Below are 19,873 nucleotides of genomic sequence, written 5' to 3'. Positions count from 1 at the left end.
GAAAAAAGGGGTAGAGAGGGGTAGATCCTGGATGGGGGTGGGAGAGGGAGGGCAAACCCTGGATGGATGGGAGAGAGAGGGCAAATGGTGGCTTGAAGGGGCAGAGAGAGAGGACAGACAGGGGTGGATGGATCATGGAAGGGGCAGAGATAGAGGGCAGATGTGGATGAAAGGGGCAGGGAGAGAGGGCAGACATTGGATGGAGGGTACAGCAGAGAGGGCAGACACTGGATGGCAGAGAGAGACCGAAGACAGATGCTGGATGGAAGGAAGACAGTGAAAAGAAGATGAGGAAAGCAGAAACCAGAAACAACAAACTGTAAATAAAATACATATTTTTATTTTTTTGCTTTAGGATAAAGTAGTATTGTAGATGTGTTAATAAATGTTTATAATAGAACATGTAAACAAGGTAATCTTTTTATTGGACTAATTTTAATTCGTTTTGGCTAACTTTCGGAGAACAAAACCCCCTTCCTCAGGTCAGGATAGGATACTGTAACAGTACTATACTATATTGACCTGAGGAAGGATGTTTTGGCCTCTGAAAGCTAAATCTATTAGTCCAATAAAATGGTATCATTTTATTTTCTATATTTGTTTTATTTCTATTTGTTAATTTGTAAAGTGGTGATTGGTATTTGTTAGGGTTTTTTTTTCAAATTTACATCTGCTGTCTTTATATTTTGCATAGTACTAGGGGACATTTTCTGTTTCTGTGGTGTTGCATTGTATGCAGAGTCTGGCATCTTGGGGGTTCAGTTTAATTTTTGTCTAAATAGAAAGTTTAAATATTACTACTTATTCTATAGTGGATTAGGGTGTATCTGTGTTTGTGAAAAAGACATGGCTTTCAGTTGGCATTGACTGTGCAGGATCGACGATCTGTACTATTCTGTCTGGTTTCATTTTACAATAGGTGAATTGATGTTCTAGTGCTCACTGTAGTGTTTCAAGATGTTTTCCTTTTCTTTGTGTGATTCGTAGAAATGACTGCTTATGGTATGGTAGAATTGCTCTATAGGTCCTGAGTGTTTTGTATTCTCGGCATACCTAGTACTGGATTTTGGAGGGGGGTGTTAAAAAATGACCGGGAAGGAGGGGGGCCTTGGAGCTGGGAGGGAGGGAGGCCTTGGAGCTGGGGGGGAGGGAGGGAGGGAGGCCTTGGAGCTGGGGGCCTTGGAGCTCGGAGGGAGCGGCCCAGGAGCTCGGAGGGAGGGGTGGCCAGCCCTGGAGCTAGGGCGGGGGTGGAGCTAGGGTGGGGCGGAGCAAAGATGGGGGCAGGGCTAGGGTGGAGCCCCATCAAATTGGTCTGCATAGGGCCCCGCACTTGTTAAGACCGGCCCTGGTGCTGCTAGTCCTTCACTTCTGAAATGGCTACTTGTGCATTTCAGGAGTCATGGATGGAGGCATTGTGGGTGCCCAAAATATGACCTATGCTGCCCCTGGGCCAAGAAGTCCCTAGCCAGAGGTAGGAGGAAGGGGAGAAGGTAAAAATCAAAATGAGCAGCCCTCTCCAAATAAATTAAACAAAAACAAGAAACTCTCATAGATGTGAAAAATCTAATTGATTAGGAAACATTTTTATTTTCCTCTGATTCCTAAATATTTTGCTGGCATTCTAATTTTCTAAATATTTTTCCAGCACTATTTAGAAGGCTTAAGCTTTACATAGTAAGGTGAAAAAGGCTATTAGAGCAAAAAGAATATTCTTCAAAAATGGAAGAAGGATCCAACTGAAGGTAATAGGAAACGGCATAAGGAATGACAAATCAAATGGAAAGTACTGATAAGGATGGCAAAGAGGGACTTTGAAAAGAAGTTTGCCTTGAAGGTATATTCAGAGCAAGAAGCTGGTAAAAGAATCAGTTGGACTGCTAGATGATTGAGGGGTAAAAGGGGCACTCAGGGAGGACAAGGAGTGGAGAGACTAAATGAGCTCTTTGCTTCAGTCTTCACTGAGGGAGATGTGGAAGATATACCCGTGCCAGAAATGGTATTTAATGGTGATAAGTTGGAGGAATTATAACACATCTTTATAAACTTGGAAAATGTAATGGGTAATTTGGCAACCTAAAGAGTAGCTAATTACCTGGACCAGATAGTATACATTCTAGAGTACTGACAGAATTAAAAATGAAATTGCAGAACTAATAATCTTTAAAATTCAAGCATGGTACCGGAAGAATGGAAGGTGACTAATGTAACACCAGTTTTTTAAAAGGGTTCCAGAAGTGACCTGGGAAATTATAGACCAGTAGGCCCTCTGGGTAAAATGGTAGAGACTATTATAAAGAACAAAATTATTAAGCATTATACATAGGCATGGATTAATGGTACAAAACCAACATCAATTTATCCTATGGAAATCTTGCTTTACCAATCTGCTATATTTCTTTAAAGGGATGAATAAATGTGGATCAAGGTGAGCTGGTTGATATTGTGTATGTGTATTTTACTACTACTACTACTTAACATTTCTAAAGCGCTACTAGGGTTACGCAGCGCTGTACAAATTAACATAGAGGGACGGTCCCTGCTCAAGGAACTTACAATCTAAGAGACAAGTGAACGGACAGTCCGATAGGGGGGGTCAAATTGGGGCAGTCTGGATTTACTGAACGGTAAGAGTTAGGTGCCCAATGCAGCATTGAAGAGGTGGGTTTTAAGCAAAGACTTGAAGATGGGCAGGGAGGGGGCTTGGCGTAAGGGCTCTGGAAGGTTGTTCCAAGCATAGGGTGAGGCGAGGCAGAATGAGCGGAGCCTGGAGTTGGCGGTGTTGGAGAAGGGTACAGAGAGGAGGGATTTGTCCTGTGAACGGAGGTTACGGGCGGGAATATAAGGGGAGATGAGGGTAGAGAGGTAGTGAGGGGCAGCAGACTGAATGCATTTGTAGGTAAGAAGGAGAAGCTTGAATTGAATGCGGTATCTGATTGGAAGCCAGTGAAGTGACCTGAGGAGAGGGGTGATATGAGTATATCAGTTTTGGCGGAATATGAGACGTGCTGCAGAGTTCTGAACAGATTGAAGGGGGGATAGATGGCTAAGTGGGAGGCCAGTGAGGAGTAAGTTGCAGTAGTCAAGGCGAGAGGTAATGAGAGCATGGACGGCATTTGTCAAAGTTCCTCATGAGTGACTCCTTAAGAAATTAGAAAGTCACAAGATAGAAGGCAGTGTCCTATTGTGGTTTAAGACTTGGTTAAAAAAATAGAAAACAGAGTAAGATTAAAATGGTCAATATTCTCAATGGGGAAAGGTAAATAGTGGGCTTCCTATGGATCTGTGTTGGGACTGCTGCTTTGTAACATATTTATAAATGACCTGGAAACAGGAATAACGAATAAGGTAATCAAATTTGCTCATGACGTGGTGTTATTCAATGCATGGTGTTATTCAATGTTATTAAATCACAAGAGGATTGTGAAAAGTTGCAAGAGGACTTAAGAGATTGGGTGATTGGAAATCCAAATAGCAGATGACATTTAACCTGAGCTAGTAGTGCATATAGGAAAGAGGAACCCAAACCATAACTACATCATGTAAGGTTTCTCATTAGGAATCAGTGCCCAAGAAAAGGATTTAGGTGTCATCATTGATGATACGTTGAAACCCTCTGCTAGTGTTCAGTAGCAGCTAAGAAAGCAAATAGAATGCTAGGAGCGGAGTTTGAAACTGAGAATATTGTAATGCCTTTGTATTGTATTGTAATGTGACTACACCTAAAATGCTGTGTGCAGTTCCGGTCACTGCATCTCAAAAAAGATATATTGGAATTTGAAAAGGTACAGAGAAGGGCAGTGAAAATTATAAAGGGGATGGGGCAACTTCCCTATAAGGAAAAGCTAAAGAGGCTGTGGCTCTTTAGCTTGAAGAAGAGACAGATGAGGGGAGATAAGATAGTGGTCTATAAAATCCTGAGTGGAATAGAACTGCGTAGATGTGACTCCCTTGTTTATTCTTTCCAAAAATACAAGGACTTGGGGATATTCAATGAAGCTACTAAGTAATAATTGTAAAACAATTCAGATAAAATATATAGGAGGAGGAGTAGCCTAGTGGTTAAGGTGGTGGACTTTGGTCCTGAGGAACTGAGGAACTGAGTTCAATTCCCGGCACAGGCAGCTCCTTGTGACTCTGGGCAAGTCACTTAACCCTCCATTGCCCCATGTAAGCCGCATTGAGCCTGCCATGAGTGGGAAAGCGCGGGGTACAAATGTAACAAATAAATAAAAAATAAAAATTTCTCCATTCATTGTATAATTGAGCTCGAATTTGTTGCCAGGTACTTTTGACCTGGATTGACCATTATTGGAAACAGGATACTTGTCCTGATTGACCTTCAGTCTGTCCCAGTATGGTGATTTTTATGTTCTTATTATGTACTTATGTAGACACCTTTTGTGATTTTCCTTGCTGTGTAGGTGATTACCTGGGTGGAGAAGCATATTGGGCTGGAGGTCTTCACCTATATACACCTCTGCCTTTCAGGCCAGGGCAAGGAGGATTTGGAGACCTGTTCAGGACTCACTTCTTCCTCAATGCAGGAAACCTTTGCAACCTCAACTATGGTAAGCAAACATTCTTTCTAAAGCACATTTAGACTGTTGAATAACAGAAACCAGGTTATTGATAGTTCACTGCTATGCACTGCTATACTAAGGAAAGGGAAATGGGACTTGATATACCGCCTTTCTGTGGTATTTTGCAACTACATTCAAAGTGGTTTACATATATACAGGTACTTACTTTGTACCTGTTAAGGGTTCAAGTCCCAGCTCATTCCAAAATTCTGGTCAGTCAAACCTGCAAAGTAGTGGATCATTGCACAAAGATGAAACCTGCAGGGCTCTAGTGGATTCTTGGCGTAGGGTCTCTAGTTTAGAATGGTCATTTTGATGACTGAGCTAAAGTAATATAGGAGGGGATTTAAAATGGGGGAGGGTGGCAGAAATCCCAGAATATTTGCAAATGGTGGCTCATAGTGATAGTTCTCAGCTCTGCTTTCAATTGCCTCTTGATAACGGAAGTCCTCAGCAATAGAAGTAAAATTGCCAGTGCAAAATAAAATGCACAGTCCTGGAATACTCTATATGATGGCTACTGGTGTTGTTTACTAGTTAAAATTCCTGGGAAGGAGGCTGGGGTTTCCACATTTTCTGCATATAGCTGAGGAAACTTGTTTAGAGTTTCATTTTCCTTGTATGTATACCAATAGGAAGATTCTTAGTTGCTGTCAGATATAAAATCAAGAAAAATAAGTAGTGAGTTTTAAATTTGAGTATCCTCCTCCCCCCCCCCCCCCCCCGAAAAAAGTAAAGTAATCCACACCTTTGACAGCTCAGTATGTTATTTCTTTCTGTCCCGTTTCAGCCACAGCATGTGATAAAATCAAAAAGATGAGTTTTGCAACAGTAATTTTGGGGTGGGTGAAATTCTCCATTTATGCAAAACAGAAAAGTATTTATCTATATCTTGAGCACATGGTAAAACAGAAAAGTGGTTGAAATATTAGAAGTGTGAAGCCTGTGAATTGCTGTCCATAGTAACATAGTAAGTGATGGCAGATAAAGAGCTGTATGGTCCATCCAGTCTGCCCAACAAGATAAACTCATTTTACATGGTATGTGATACTTTATATGTATACCCAAGTTTGATTTGTCCTTGCCATTCTCAGGGCACAGACCGTAGAAATCTGCCCAGTCTTGTATCTTTCATAAGCATTCATAATGTAATCACCATATATATAAACAAATTTCCTGTATGGTTATGACAAGGGCATGGGCTAGTTCATTTAAAAAAACAACAGCAGCAGCAATCTAGAAGTCTGAAAGTAGAAAAGTTGATGGCAGTGTATGATTCTTCCAGTGTTTTTGTGTAACTCCTCTCCTTAAGCTGCTTGGAGAATGCTTTTCTACATAAGTCCAGTCACCCCTGCCTCTCAAGTCTCGATTATCTGACCTAAACAGGACTGATCTGTTGTTGGATAAATGAAAAGTCAGATAATGTGAAAAACAATGGTAACCCCTCAAACAATGCAGAAACAAAGGCAGTAAAAGCGGGGTCCCAGCTCATAACGGTGCTGTTTTGCAGTAAAAGTAGGGTCAAGGGTTCAGTAAATGGAATGAAAAGCTGCATGACGTCATTGGGGGTCTGCCGGATAGTCGGATCAATGAAGGTCGGCTAATCGAGACTGTACTATATTTCAATCCCTCAATGTGAACGTTAAAAAAAGAAAAACCCTTCAGAAACCCTGACCACCTACCAACTCAAATGTTCATTGTAAATATGAGGTGAATAAATAACAAGCGTTTATGTAGGTCATCAAATTATGAATTTTCCTGGAAAATATGCAAATGGCGCATCAGTTAAGGCAAATTTTTTGTGTATTTTATTTAAATTGATACTATGGATACCATTAAACACTCAGCATAACAAAACAAGCATTTGTTTGCTTTAGGTTTCAAGAGAGATGGAAACCTTACAGAAAAAGAAAGAGAGGGCATACTGAGGCAGAAACAATATTTGTAGCACACAAAATCAAAGGTGTGAAAGATGTTAAGAGAAACCCCCTACCCCGTGTTTGTTTGACTTAGAGGTAGGGGAGGATATAGGTGGAGAATGTACTGCTTAGTTCAGTAGTTCCAAAACCTGGTCCTGGAGGCACCCTAGCCAGTCAAGTTTTCATAATATCCACCAAGGAGACAGGTGTATGCAAGAACCACTGACTTAGTCTCTTAAATTACCCCCAAATTATCTTGTCCTAACCAAGAGCACCAGACTGAGAGAATTCCAAACAACCAGGCCTGAACCTTTGGTAGCTTTTCACATTTTTGAATCTATTTAGTGCTGTGGCAACAATAGTTTACTTATTTGCTGTGTGTTAACAACGTAGTCTTGTCTCTCTTCACTTCTTAGGTGAAGGTCCCAAAGCTCATCTTCGTAAACTAGCAGAATGCATTCGCTGGTCTTATGGTGCAGGAATAGTCCTTCGACTTGGCAACATTGCAAGACTAGAACTTAACTACTGCATCCCTATGGGAGTACAGAGTGGGGACAGGTAGGTTTATTTTGCTGTAGCATTTTGTTTATAATAGTTTTAAGTAGGGCTGCACGTTAATCAAGGTTAACGCTGCAATTAACATGTTAAATATTAATCACGATTAATAATTTATTACCTCCACTGTGCAAGGTTTGGTATCGCCCATGGCTCCCTCCCCCCCCCTCCCCCCCTGTATATCTTTTTTAACAGAAGTCTTTGGCCCTGCAGGCCAACGGCAAATGTCCTCAAAGGCTGCCTGCATGGGCCTTTCCCTCTGACCTGGCCTGCCCCTTCTGAAAACAGAAAGGGGAGGAAGTGCAGGAGGCAGACACGCATTTAAAAAGGAGGGAGACACACATTGGGGGAAGGTGCAGGAGGGAGACACACATTTAAAAAGGTACACTGGGTGAGGGGGTTCGGTGGGGAGGTAGAGATTCTGGTCTGGAGGTGGGGGGGGGGGGGGGATTGAGAGAACAGTGGGCACCATATGAGAGGGGGGAGGGAGGGAATTGTGAGAGAACCACAGGCAGGGCCGAAAGGGGAGGGAACGATGCCAGACTGTGCATGGAGGTGGAAGAGGGAGGGAATTGAGAGAGAACTGTGAGTAGGGCCAAAAGGGAGGGAGAGATGCTGAACTGTGCACGAGTGGGTGAGGGAGAAATAGAGAGATGCTGAACTGAGGGAGAGAAGGAAGGAGGGAGGGGAGAAAGAGAGAGAGTGAACCTGAGGTGGAAGGAAGGAAGCTGTTGGAATCGAGGAGGGGGTTGGGAGGGAAGAAAGAGAGAGATAATGGAGCTGGGGATAGAGAGGAGGGAGGGAGAGAGAGTTGGACCTGGAGTTAGGAGAAAGAAAGATATTGGACCTCTAATCAGTGGCACATCAGAGTGAGGGGCAGGGGGGTCCTTGGAGACCTGGGCTCCCCACCTTGGGCTCAGGCCCCCTCCAAAGCTGCAGTATCTGCTCTATGGCTGGTGGGCAGCCAAAGAAATCCGCTGCCTGAGTCGCCCCCTTCTTCGTCTTACTGCCTCAGGAGTGAGGAAGTCAGTGGCATGCCTCCAGCTACTGTCGCATTCCCCAAGCATACTCAGTTCATGTATGAACTGAGCATGCTTAGTGCCTGCATCAGCAACTGGAGACACCTTGCTGACTTCTCTCTCCTGAGAAGATTTCTGCATGATGTAGAATTTATATAGAACTCTACCTCCCTCACCCCATAGAATTTGTAACTACAAGTAGGAGAGCAATAAAGAAAGGACCATGTGGACCAGAATGAGGCATCTGTAGCAGTTCATTCACCCCTTTGGTGGTAAGAAGGTGATATCTGCATTGTTTTATGTGGGTCGAGAATAGAAGGAATTGGTAAGGTGCATCCACAAGGTTGGCACTGGACCACTATGAATTGTAAACCCTAAAACTGCTTCTGTGAGGCTGTGCATCACAGGAGGTAGTGGTTTTAGATTAAGACTTGTCACCTGCAAAAGTAGAGAGAGAATAGAAGTCAGAACAGAAAAATGCAATACTCCCCTGCCACCACCCAACTAAAAAAAAAAATCTATCTATTTATTTATCTATATATATTTATTTATTTATTTTAGCTGGTTGGTGGCAGGTGAGTACTACATGAATTATAAAATTTTCTGTAATTTATAAATATAGCCCCTCTATCTCTGCAAACACGTAGACATTTAAATTAAATGTATAATTCAGGGGAAAATAATTGCATAATTTAATGTGAATAGATACTTGTTGTGAACTGATGGTCAAAAGGAAGGGTAAACTGTAAACTTAACCTGGAGGGAAGCCATTTCTTGTCTAGGGTCCTATAGATGCCCATGTTGAATGCCTTAGGAAGGGAAGAAAGGGAAAGTTATTTTTTTTTCTGGCTAAGTTGAATACCACACTGAGTTTAAGTGGTAGGTCCCCTCCCCTTCAACGGGTGATGTGGATGGTTAGCACTCTTTCTGTTTCAGTGCTACTAGAGGACACAGTTATAGGAATCTGGAGCCATCCTAGTACAAATGCCTGGAAGCTTTGAAGAGCAATCTTGGCAGCCTTGGAGACGGCCTTTCCACAGTGCTGCAGAACAAGCTGGCGAGTAGTCCCTTTCTAGAATCCGGACTCCTCTGCGTGTAGCTGTTCTCTTGGGTTGTGTGGCAGAATGAACTTTGATTACCCCCAAGAAGGTTTCTTTGTAAGATGTGGCAGAAAGAACTTTGATTACCCCCAAGAAGGTTTCTTTGTAAGATGTCCAAGAGGTGATTGCAAGGATGAAAAGTGCCATTTAGGTCTTTTTTTTTTTTTTCTTTAAAGTGTCTGATTGTAGCCACACAAGATTGCACCCAAATTGATTGAACCTGATGAATTCCTGGAGTCTTAGAACAGCAAATTGCAATTGTGGGGAATCAGATATTTGCTCTTAATATAATCCATCCCTATAGACTGTAGAGTAGCATAAAGATGTATAATAAAATTGAACCCTGGGAAAACATGAGTAAAAATAATAATCCTGAAGGTTACCAAGATGGGAAAGGGAAATGGGACTTGATATACCGCCTTTCTGAGGTTTTTGCAACTACATTCAAAGCGGTTTACATATATTCAGGTACTTATTTTGTACCAGGGGCAATGGAGGGTTAAGTGACTTGCCCAGAGTCTCAAGGAGCTGCAGTGGGAATCGAACTCAGTTCCCCAGGATCAAAGTCCACTGCACTAACCACTAGGCTACTCCTCTACTCCTTGGCCCCATAATCTCCATCCTCCTACCTCTACCCCCCTCCTTCTAGGTATTGTGGAAAATGTATTTGATATGCTGAAAAGGGCTAACAGAGAAGAGACTGGGATCTTAAAGTATAATTTGTTCCCTCCTCCCACCACTCATGGTTTGGCATCTCGCTTCCCCCCAGTGTACTTTAAAACTCTGTTCTCACTTTCAGAGGTTATTGGTCTTTGCCTTCTGATGTGTCCCACCCACGTGGAATCAGAAGGTTGTGTCAGAGGGAAGGTTCCAGGCTGGCTATAGGTATGTGTGAATTGCTGCTGCACCAGTGACCTCTGAAAGTGAGGACAATGTTTTAAGGTACACAAGGGGGGGGGGGGCTGGGGGAGGGTTTGAGAGATGGGGGGAAATGCAGGATTACAGTTGGAGGAGGAAGAGATGCTGGAGCAAGGGAAAGATACCAGACCATGGAGACAAGCTAGCCAGGCGGTCATGAAAATCAGTAGGGTGGTACGCCCAGGTAAAAGGTGCTGGGGAGAACTCTGCTGCTAGCCAGATGGCATCTGTCTGTCTAGATTTGGTGTGGTGTGCATATGTACATATTTATATCTTGCCACAAAGTCTCTGGGAGATGTGAAACTGATGGGCCCAGAACACTAGACAGCCACAGGGCCAAGTGAGGTAGTGAGTTGTGGTGTGAGCATGAGAACTTGGGTAGATGTGGAGAAAGTGAGGTGCTGAGCCCTAGCCAGCTGTCAGGCGCCAGAATGGAGAGTTGAGTTGTAGAACTGGTGCAAGATTGAGGGATGCAGGCTGGAACCAGCAGGAAACCAACTATGGGGTACTGGATAGGGCTGGAACCTATGGAGGGGAGTGGGAATGGCTGAGATCAAGTAGCTGGGGTCAGGCTGGTCTGGATGTCACCTGTTGTTTTATACAGGGAGAGATCACAAATTTACATTATTCTAAGCTTCTTTGGTAACAAGATAGCAGATTAGCTGCACCCTGTCCTGCAACATCACTGTGTTGATCTAATATTGATTGGAAGCTGGTATAATCAATTCATAATTTAGTTTGCAGTGCCATCTAATGGATGCAAGCTTAAGAATTTATCTCAGTTGATCTGTTACATATCACCACCTCAGACCTAGGTTAGGTAATTGCTGTTTTGATAGTATAGCACATCAGAAATATTTCTTTTTATTTGGCTTACTTCTCCTTGATTTTCTTTATGCTCATAATGAAAAAATGCAGTGTTTTTTGCAACTCAAGTGTCTTACCTCCTGTCAACAGCATTCCATTCCCTCTCTGCTCTTTGCTTCAAGTCTTTAAGGTCTGTCCAAGTATTCACAAAGTATTAGCATTTTCCTTTGATGAACAGACAGGTGAATAATGTTCTGCTAGCCCTACATGGAGAGAGATTGGTCCCAGAATTCACAGTGCTTCACATTACAGGAGACCTCAGTTTGTGTAGTCCATTTCCACAGTAATGTTCTAAGGGGTATTTCTGATTCTCCTTCTATGGCTGAATGAACAAGGAAGAAGCCTGTAGCTTCTTAGGCCAACACCAATGGGAGAAGACTAAGGGAGGGAGGAAAGAGTGTGAAGGGGTTGGATTTTAAAGGAGACGAAAGAAAATAGGGGAGAAGGTGAACCTTGGGGAGAACATGAGAGAGAAAGTGACAGGTCAGGTCTGTAGGGGAGGAACATAAGAATAGCCATACTGGGTCAGACCAATGGTCCATCTAAAGTAAAGAGTTGCCACTTATAATACTGTTCTTCAATCAGTCTCTTGAGCACTGTAACTTAGAGATAGTGGAAGGGTAGTAGGTACAAAAACTTTAGATTATGAGCCCACTAGGGACAGAAAAAGTACCTGCATATAATGTGTACAGCGCTGTGTACATCTACTAGCGCTATAGAAATGATTAGTAATAGAAGGAAGATGTGGTTGGGTCTTGGGAAGAGGATGGGTTTGCAGACATTAATAAAGGGGTACATGGTGCGCAGCACCCAACTGCTACCTTCCCTTCCATTTGCTTGCCTCCTGCCTCCCCGGCTCCGTAGCTGCAAAGAAACAGAAACCAAGCGTGGGCCCGAGGCCCTTTGCACACTGCCATCAGCTTGTGCCGGTCCTGCCCTTCCGAAACAGGAAATCCAAACCCAAGAGTGGGCTGTAATACAATATTCTCTGAGGACAAGCAGGCTGCTTGTTCTCACTGATGGGTGACGTCCACGGCAGCCCCTCCAATCGGAAACTTCACTAGCAAAGGCCTTTGCTAGCTCTCGCGCGCCCATGCGCACCGCGAATGCGCGGCCGTCTTCCCACCCGAACCGGCTCGTGTTCGTCAATCGTCTTTTGTCCACACTCGGGACGGTCGTGTTTTGCCGCCGTTTCGTGCCCCTCAAGTTGACCCTCGCGCGTCTTCGAGATTTCGCTAAAAAAAAAAAAGAGAGACTTCTTTGTCCCTTCCCATGTGTCCAGTTTTTTCCCCCAGCGTAAGTTTCCTTTCGCTTTCGGGATAGGCCTTTTTGGCCTCGGTACGGGTTTTCTCTCCCTTATATTTGGTGCCTTTCGTAATCATCGCGAATTTTGATTTCGCCGGCGTGATTTTTCCGCCCATGTCATCGAAGTCTCCCAGCGGCTTCAAAAAGTGCACCCAGTGCGCCCGGGTAATCTCGCTCACTGATAGGCACGCTTCGTGTCTTCAGTGTCTGGGGGCTGGGCACCGCCCGCAGGCCTGCAGTCTTTGTGCTCTTTTACAAAAGAGGACTCAGGTAGCGAGATTGGTCCAGTGGAACGTGTGTTTCTCTGGCTCTTCGTCGACAACAGCACAGGACGCATCGAGTGCATCGACGTCGACAGCATCAAAGTCTTCGACCTCGGCATCGACTGCATCGACGGCATCAAGGCTTCGACCCTCTGCATCGTCGGTACCGAGACATCGGAAGACTGCGTCGACGTCGGTGGTACCGGGACCTCCGCTGTTGCTGATGTCGTCGGACGGTGGTGCTTCGACTGGAGTGCAGGTGAGGGCTGTCCATTCCCCTGCTGGTGGCGGTGAGCCTTCGGGTGGGTCTCCTTCTGCCCTGAGGGCTCCTGCGGTACAGCCCCCCCGAGACTGACCTTCGGCCCCGAGGAAGAGACGGTTGGATTCTACGTCCTCCTCGTCGGTACCGGGAAGCTCCGGTGACATGCTTCGTTTGAAGAAATCAAAGAAGCATCGACACCGGTCTCCTTCCCGCCTCGGTACCGAGCGTTCTGGGTCGCCGAGGGAGTCGACACCCAGTAGGCATCGGCATCGGGAGGATCGCTCACCCTCTGTTCAGGAGGTGTCGATGCGCTCCGCCTTGGACAGCCCGGAACCGCCTCTACGCCCGGAACAGACTCTGACCTCGACGCCTGCATCGGCTTCCCAGTCTTTCTCCACAGCCGCTCTGCACGAGAGTCTCCAGGCCGTTCTTCCAGAGATTCTGGGAGAGCTGTTGCGCCCTTCTCCTCCGGTACCGGGGGTGCTTGCACCACCGGTACCGTCGAGCGAGGCGACGGCTGGCCCTTTGCCCGGGGTGAGGTCTCCGGCATCGGTACCGCTTGCGGAACCGGCTGCGGCCGCCTCCCAGGAAGACTCCCCGACGACGTCGGTGGAGGGAGCTTCGCCGGTGCTGGTGAGGGAGTCTACCTCTCGGCGCTCCCACCGTGGCCATGTTTCCACGGAGTCGAGTCGGGCATGGCTTCAGACACAGGTTCATGAACTTGTGTCTGATACCGATGGTGAGGCCTCGTGGGAGGAGGAGGAGGACATCAGATATTTCTCTGACGAGGAGTCTGATGGCCTTCCTTCTGATCCCACTCCCTCCCCTGAAAGGCAGCTTTCTCCTCCCGAGAGTCTGTCTTTCACGGCCTTTTTCCGGGAGATGTCTACGGCCATCCCCTTCCCGGTGGTCGTGGAGGATGAGATGTTTGAGCTCTTGGACTATCCTTCTCCACCTAAGGAAGCGTCCACAGTACCCATGCATCATGTCCTAAAAAAGACATTGCTGGCGAACTGGACCAAGCCTCTAACTAATCCCCACATTCCCAAGAAGATCGAATCCCAGTACCGGATCCATGGGGACCCAGAGCTGATGCGCACTCAGTTGCCTCACGACTCTGGTGTGGTGGATCTGGCCCTAAAGAAGGCTAAGAGTTCTAGGGAGCATGCTTCTGCGCCCCCTGGCAAGGACTCTAGAACCTTAGACTCCTTTGGGAGGAAGGCCTATCATTCTTCTATGCTCGTGGCCAAGTTTCAGTCCTACCAGCTCTACACGAGCATCCACAAGCGGAACAATGTGCGGCAGTTGGCGGGCTTGGTGGACAAGCTCCCTTCTGAGCAAGCCAAGCCGTTTCAGGAGGGGGTCAGGCAGCTGAAGGCATGCAGAAAATTCCTGGCCAGAGGTGTGGTGATGCGCAGACTCTCATGGCTGCGTGCCTCCGACCTGGAGAATAGAATCCAGCAGCGGATTGCGGACTCCCCTTGCCGAGTGGACAACATTTTTGGAGAAAAAGTCGAACAGCTGGTAGAACAGCTCCACCAGCGGGATAACGCTTTCGACAAATTCTCCCGCCGGCAGCCTTCAGCATCTACCTCTTCAGGTAGACGTTTTTATGGGGGAAGGAGGGCTGTTCCCTACTCTTCTGGTAAGCATAGGTACAATCCTCCCTCTCGACAGCCTGCGGCCCAGGCTAAGCCCCAGCGCGCTCGCTCTCGTCAGCAGCGTGCGCCTCAGCAAGGCCCCACAGTTCCCCAGCAAAAGCAGGGGGCGAGCTTTTGACTGGCTCCAGAAGAGCATAGCCAATGTCAAGGTGTCCGTGCCGGGCGACCTGCCGGTCGGGGGGAGGTTGAAAGTTTTTCACCAAAGGTGGCCTCTCATAACCTCCGACCAGTGGGTTCTCCAAATAGTCCGGCAAGGATACACCCTCAATTTGGCCTCGAAGCCTCCAAATTGCCCACCGGGAGTTCAGTCCTTCAGCTTCCAGCACAAGCAGGTACTCGCAGAGGAACTCTCCGCCCTTCTCAGCGCCAATGCGGTCGAGCCCGTGCCATCCGGGCAAGAAGGGCTGGGATTCTATTCCAGGTACTTCCTTGTGGAAAAGAAAACGGAGGGGATGCGTCCCATCCTAGACCTAAGGGCTCTGAACAAATATCTGGTCAAGGAAAAGTTCAGGATGCTTTCCCTGGGCACCCTTCTTCCCATGATTCAGCAAAACGATTGGCTATGCTCTCTGGACTTAAAGGATGCTTATACACACATCCCGATACTGCCAGCTCACAGACAGTATCTTCGATTTCGTCTGGGATCACGTCACTTCCAGTACTGTGTGCTACCCTTTGGGCTCGCCTCTGTGCCCAGAGTGTTCATGAAGTGCCTAGCTGTGGTAGCAGCAGCGCTTCGCAGGCTCGGAGTGCACGTGTTCCCTTATCTCGACGATTGGCTGGTGAAGAACACTTCCGAGGCAGGAGCTCTACAGTCCATGCAGATGACTATTCGACTCCTGGAGCTACTAGGGTTTGTGATAAATTACCCAAAGTCCCACCTTCTCCCAGTACAGAGACTCGAATTCATAGGAGCTCTGCTGGATTCTCGGACGGCTCGGGCCTATCTCCCGGAGACGAGGGCCAACAGTCTGCTGTCCCTCGTCTCCCGGGTACGAGCGTCCCAGTAGATCACAGCTCGGCAGATGTTGAGATTGCTTGGCCACATGGCCTCCACAGTCCATGTGACTCCCATGGCTCGTCTTCACATGCGATCTGCTCAATGGACCCTAGCTTCCCAGTGGTTTCAGGCTGCTGGGGATCTAGAGGACGTGATCCACCTGTCCACGAGTTTTCTCAAATCCCTGTACTGGTGGACGATTTGGGCCAATTTGACTCTGGGACGCCCCCTCCAAATTCCTCAGCCACAAAAGGTGCTGACTACGGATGTGTCTCTCCTGGGGTGGGGAGCTCATGTCGATGAACTTCACACCCAAGGAAGCTGGTCCCTCCAGGAACGCGATCTGCAGATCAATCTCCTGGAGTTACGAGCGGTCTGGAACGCTCTGAAGGCTTTCAGAGATCGGCTGTCCCATCAAATTATCCAAATTCAGACAGACAACCAGATTGCCATGTATTACATCAACAAGCAGGGGGGCACCGGCTCTCGCCCCCTGTGTCAGGAAGCCGTCAGCATGTGGCTCTGGGCTCGCCGTTACAGCATGTGGCTCCAAGCCACATATCTGGCAGGCGTAAACAACAGTCTGGCCAACAGGTTGAGCAGGATTATGCAACCTCACGAGTGGTCGCTCAACTCCAGAGTAGTGCGCCAGATCTTCCAAGTGTGGGGCACCCCCTTGGTAGATCTCTTCGCATCTCGAGCCAACCACAAGGTCCCTCAGTTCTGTTCCAGACTTCAGGCCCACGGTCGACTGGCATCGGATGCCTTCCTCCTGGACTGGGAGGAAGGTCTGCTGTATGCTTATCCTCCCATACTTCTGGTGGGGAAGACTTTATTGAAACTCAAGCAAGACCGGGGCACCATGATTCTGATTGCTCCCTTTTGGCCGCGTTAGATCTGGTTCCCTCTTCTGGAGTTGTCCTCCGAAGAACCGTGGAGATTGGAGTGTTTTCCGACCCTCATCACACAGGACGAAGGGACGCTTCTGCATCCCAACCTCCAGTCTCTGGCTCTCACGGCCTGGATGTTGAGAGCGTAGACTTTGCCTCTTTGGGTCTGTCAGAGGGTGTCTCCCGTGTCTTGCTTGCTTCCAGGAAAGATTCCACTAAGAGGAGTTACTTCTTTTTATGGAGGAGGTTTGCCGTCTGGTGTGACAGCAAGGCCTTAGATCCTCGCTCTTGTCCTACATAGACCCTGCTTGACTACCTTCTGCACTTGTCTGAGTCTGGCCTCAAGACCAACTCTGTAAGGGTTCACCTTAGCGCAATCAGTGCATACCATTACCGTGTGGAAGGTAAGCCAATCTCAGGACAGCCTTTAGTTGTTCGCTTCATGAGAGGTTTGCTTTTGTCAAAGCCCCCTGTCAAACCTCCTACAGTGTCATGGGATCTCAATGTCGTTCTCACCCAGCTGATGAAACCTCCTTTTGAGCCACTGAACTCCTGCCATCTGAAGTACTTGACCTGGAAGGTCATTTTCTTGGTGGCAGTTACTTCAGCTCGTAGAGTCAGTGAGCTTCAGGCCCTGGTAGCCCAGGCCCCTTACACCAAATTTCATCATAATAGAGTAGTCCTCCGCACTCACCCTAAGTTCTTGCCGAAGGTAGTGTCGGAGTTCCATCTGAACCAGTCAATTGTCTTGCCAACATTTTTTCCCCGTCCTCATTTCTGCCCTGCTGAACGTCAGCTGCACACATTGGACTGCAAAAGAGCATTGGCCTTCTATCTGGAGTGGACACAGCCCAACAGACAGTCCGCCCAATTGTTTGTTTCTTTTGATCCCAACAGGAGGGGAGTGGCTGTGAGGAAACGCACCATATCCAATTGGCTAGCAGATTGCATTTCCTTCACTTACGCCCAGGCTGGGCTGGCTCTTGAGGGTCATGTCACGGCTCACAATGTCAGAGCCATGGCTGCGTCAGTGGCCCACTTGAAGTCAACCACCATTGAAGAGATCTGCAAAGCTGCGACGTGGTCATCTGTCCACACATTCACATCTCATTACTGCCTGCAGCAGGATACCCGACGCGACAGTCGGTTCGTGCAGTCAGTGCTTCAGAATCTGTTCGGGGTTTAGAATCCAACTCCACCCCCCTAGGCCCATGTTTTATTCTGTTCCAGGTTACACTCTCTGTTAGTTGGATACGTTTTTAGGTCTATCTCAGTTATGTCCTCGCCGTTGCGAGGCCCAATTGACCATGTTTGTTGTTTTGAGTGAGCCTGGGGACTAGGGATACCCCATCGGTGAGAACAAGCAGCCTGCTTGTCCTCGGAGAAAGCGAATGCTACATACCTGTAGAAGGTATTCTCCGAGGACAGCAGGCTGATTGTTCTCACATACCCGCCTGCCTCCCCTTTGGAGTTATGTCTTCCCTTGTCTTTGTCTTGCTACATACGGGACTGACGAACACGAGCCGGTTCGGGCGGGAAGACGGCCGCGCATGCGCGGTGCGCATGGGCGCGCGAGAGCTAGCAAAGGCCTTTGCTAGTGAAGTTTCCGATTGGAGGGGCTGCCGTGGACGTCACCCATCAGTGAGAACAATCAGCCTGCTGTCCTCGGAGAATACCTTCTACAGGTATGTAGCATTCGCTTTATAAACTATAAACTTCTTTAAAAAACCTGTCTTTATATCTTGACAATATTTCTTATACTTTTGCTGTGAACATAAGTGTAAAGGTTAAGATTTCCATGCTGTTGGTCCAATACCATCAATCCTTCCTTTTCTCTAGGTTAATAAATTTCTTAATTGGAAGGAGAGTAACTCTCCATTGAGTCTCAGAACGCAAACTGTGTCCAGAACCATATCAGGACAACCAAGAGAAAGTGGAGGTAGATCGTGAAGAATCTTAAAAACATATTTTAAAAACTTGCCTGAATAGGCTCCAATGTAATACAACCAAAAATAGGGTTGCTTTATTCCACCTAAAGCCCCCGAAAAACATCTTACTTAAAACATTTTGTATAATTTGCAGTCTGGAGATCTGAAAATCAGGTAATTCAATCAAAATACTGTTTCAGTAATCCATAATAGATAAAACTGCTGCTTGAACCACTGTTCGCAAATGTTCTTCCAAGTATGACATAATTTGGCAATGTTTGCCTTCTGTCTCTTCGAATGTAAGACCCCTGACTCTCTTCTGCCTTCCCTTTCTTATCCGTTGGGTGTAGTTCCTTTCTATATGCCATTCTAATATGTAAACCACTTTGATTGTTTTTATTGAAAGGTGGTAATGAATATAAACATAAACAGGTAACAGTGGTGGTCGCAATAGCTTCGGGCACCCTCCTGCTATGCGTACTCCCCCAAATTCTATATATCACGCGGAAATCAAAGTGTATTCTATAACAGTGCATGTAACTTGGTTAACTAGCTAATCAGCGATGTTAATTGGATGTTAAGCAATTATCAGCACTAATTGGCATTAAGATTTACGTTCACAACTCGCTAAGCGTATTCTGTAATGTGGTGCGCTTAAATTCTAAGTCACAGAGTTGAAAAGGGGGTGGGGCATTTCTAAACTTTATGTGCATTGTTATAGAATACACCGGCTCTGCGCCTAATTTAGGCGTCGGGATTTACACCAAGTAAAACATGGCCTAAATGGACACGACCAAATTTGGTTGCGTGGAGAGATGCTTGGCGTAATTCTATATACCGCACAGAAATTTAAGCATATTCTATAAAATATAGGCATACTATAAAGAATACACTTAGGCGTTTTTTTTTTTCCATCTGGATTTTTCAAGCGCCATATTTAGAATCTAGCCCACTGTGCTTACCAGGTTGTTCCAGGTATCCCTGAGACAAAGGCATTCTGGCATCCTTTATGTAGCACGTCCTGAACCAGCTCCTCACCTGTTAAACCAGCTCCGGGTTCCACATTAGAAGTCACCCAAGAAAAAGATCTTGGTGTCATCACAGACAGTGCTCTGAAATCTTATGCTCAGTGCTCAAATATTGTGTGCAATTCTAATCACCACATCTCAAAGAAGATGTGGAGGGGTATAATCAAACGCGAACGCCTATCTCCATGGACGTTTATCTCCGAGAACGGGTCCGTGAAGGGGCAGGCCGAACCGTATTTTCGAAAAAATGGACATTTTTGAGCTGGGCGTTTGTTTTTTTTTTTAGCGATAATGGAAACTAAAAACGCCCAGCTCTAAAACATCCTAATCTGAGCCATTTGGTTGTGGGAGGGGCCAGGATTGGTAGTACACTGGCCCCCCTGATATGCCAGGACACCAACTGGGCACCCTAGGTTAGTGCGGTGGACTTCAGAAAAAGCTCCCACATGCATAGCTCCCTTACCACGGGTGCTGAGCTCCCAACCCCCCTCCCCCAAAACCCACTACCCACAAATGTACAACACTACCATAGCTCTTAGGGGTGAAGGGGGCACCTACATGTGGGTACAGTGGGTTTT

General features: G+C 46.6%; 1 protein-coding gene across 2 annotated transcripts in view; it reads left to right on the top strand.

Moving 5' to 3' along the window:
- Nucleotides 1-19,873, top strand: part of SAMM50 (SAMM50 sorting and assembly machinery component) — a 153,524-nt gene that overhangs the window by 117,637 nt on the left and 16,014 nt on the right. Inside the window, exons 13-14 of one of the 2 annotated variants that reach the window (XM_030215009.1) lie at nucleotides 4,422-4,568; nucleotides 6,916-7,057. In XM_030215009.1, the coding sequence (XP_030070869.1) occupies nucleotides 4,422-4,568; nucleotides 6,916-7,057 (289 nt within the window). Of the gene's footprint in view, nucleotides 1-4,421; nucleotides 4,569-6,915; nucleotides 7,062-19,873 lie in introns of those variants that run through there. The other variant, XM_030215010.1, reaches the window with a different exon arrangement.

This window comes from Microcaecilia unicolor, chromosome 9, assembly GCF_901765095.1.
Source record: "Microcaecilia unicolor chromosome 9, aMicUni1.1, whole genome shotgun sequence".
Classification (NCBI taxonomy): domain Eukaryota; kingdom Metazoa; phylum Chordata; class Amphibia; order Gymnophiona; family Siphonopidae; genus Microcaecilia; species Microcaecilia unicolor.
This window is presented reverse-complemented; position numbering and strand designations above follow the sequence as displayed.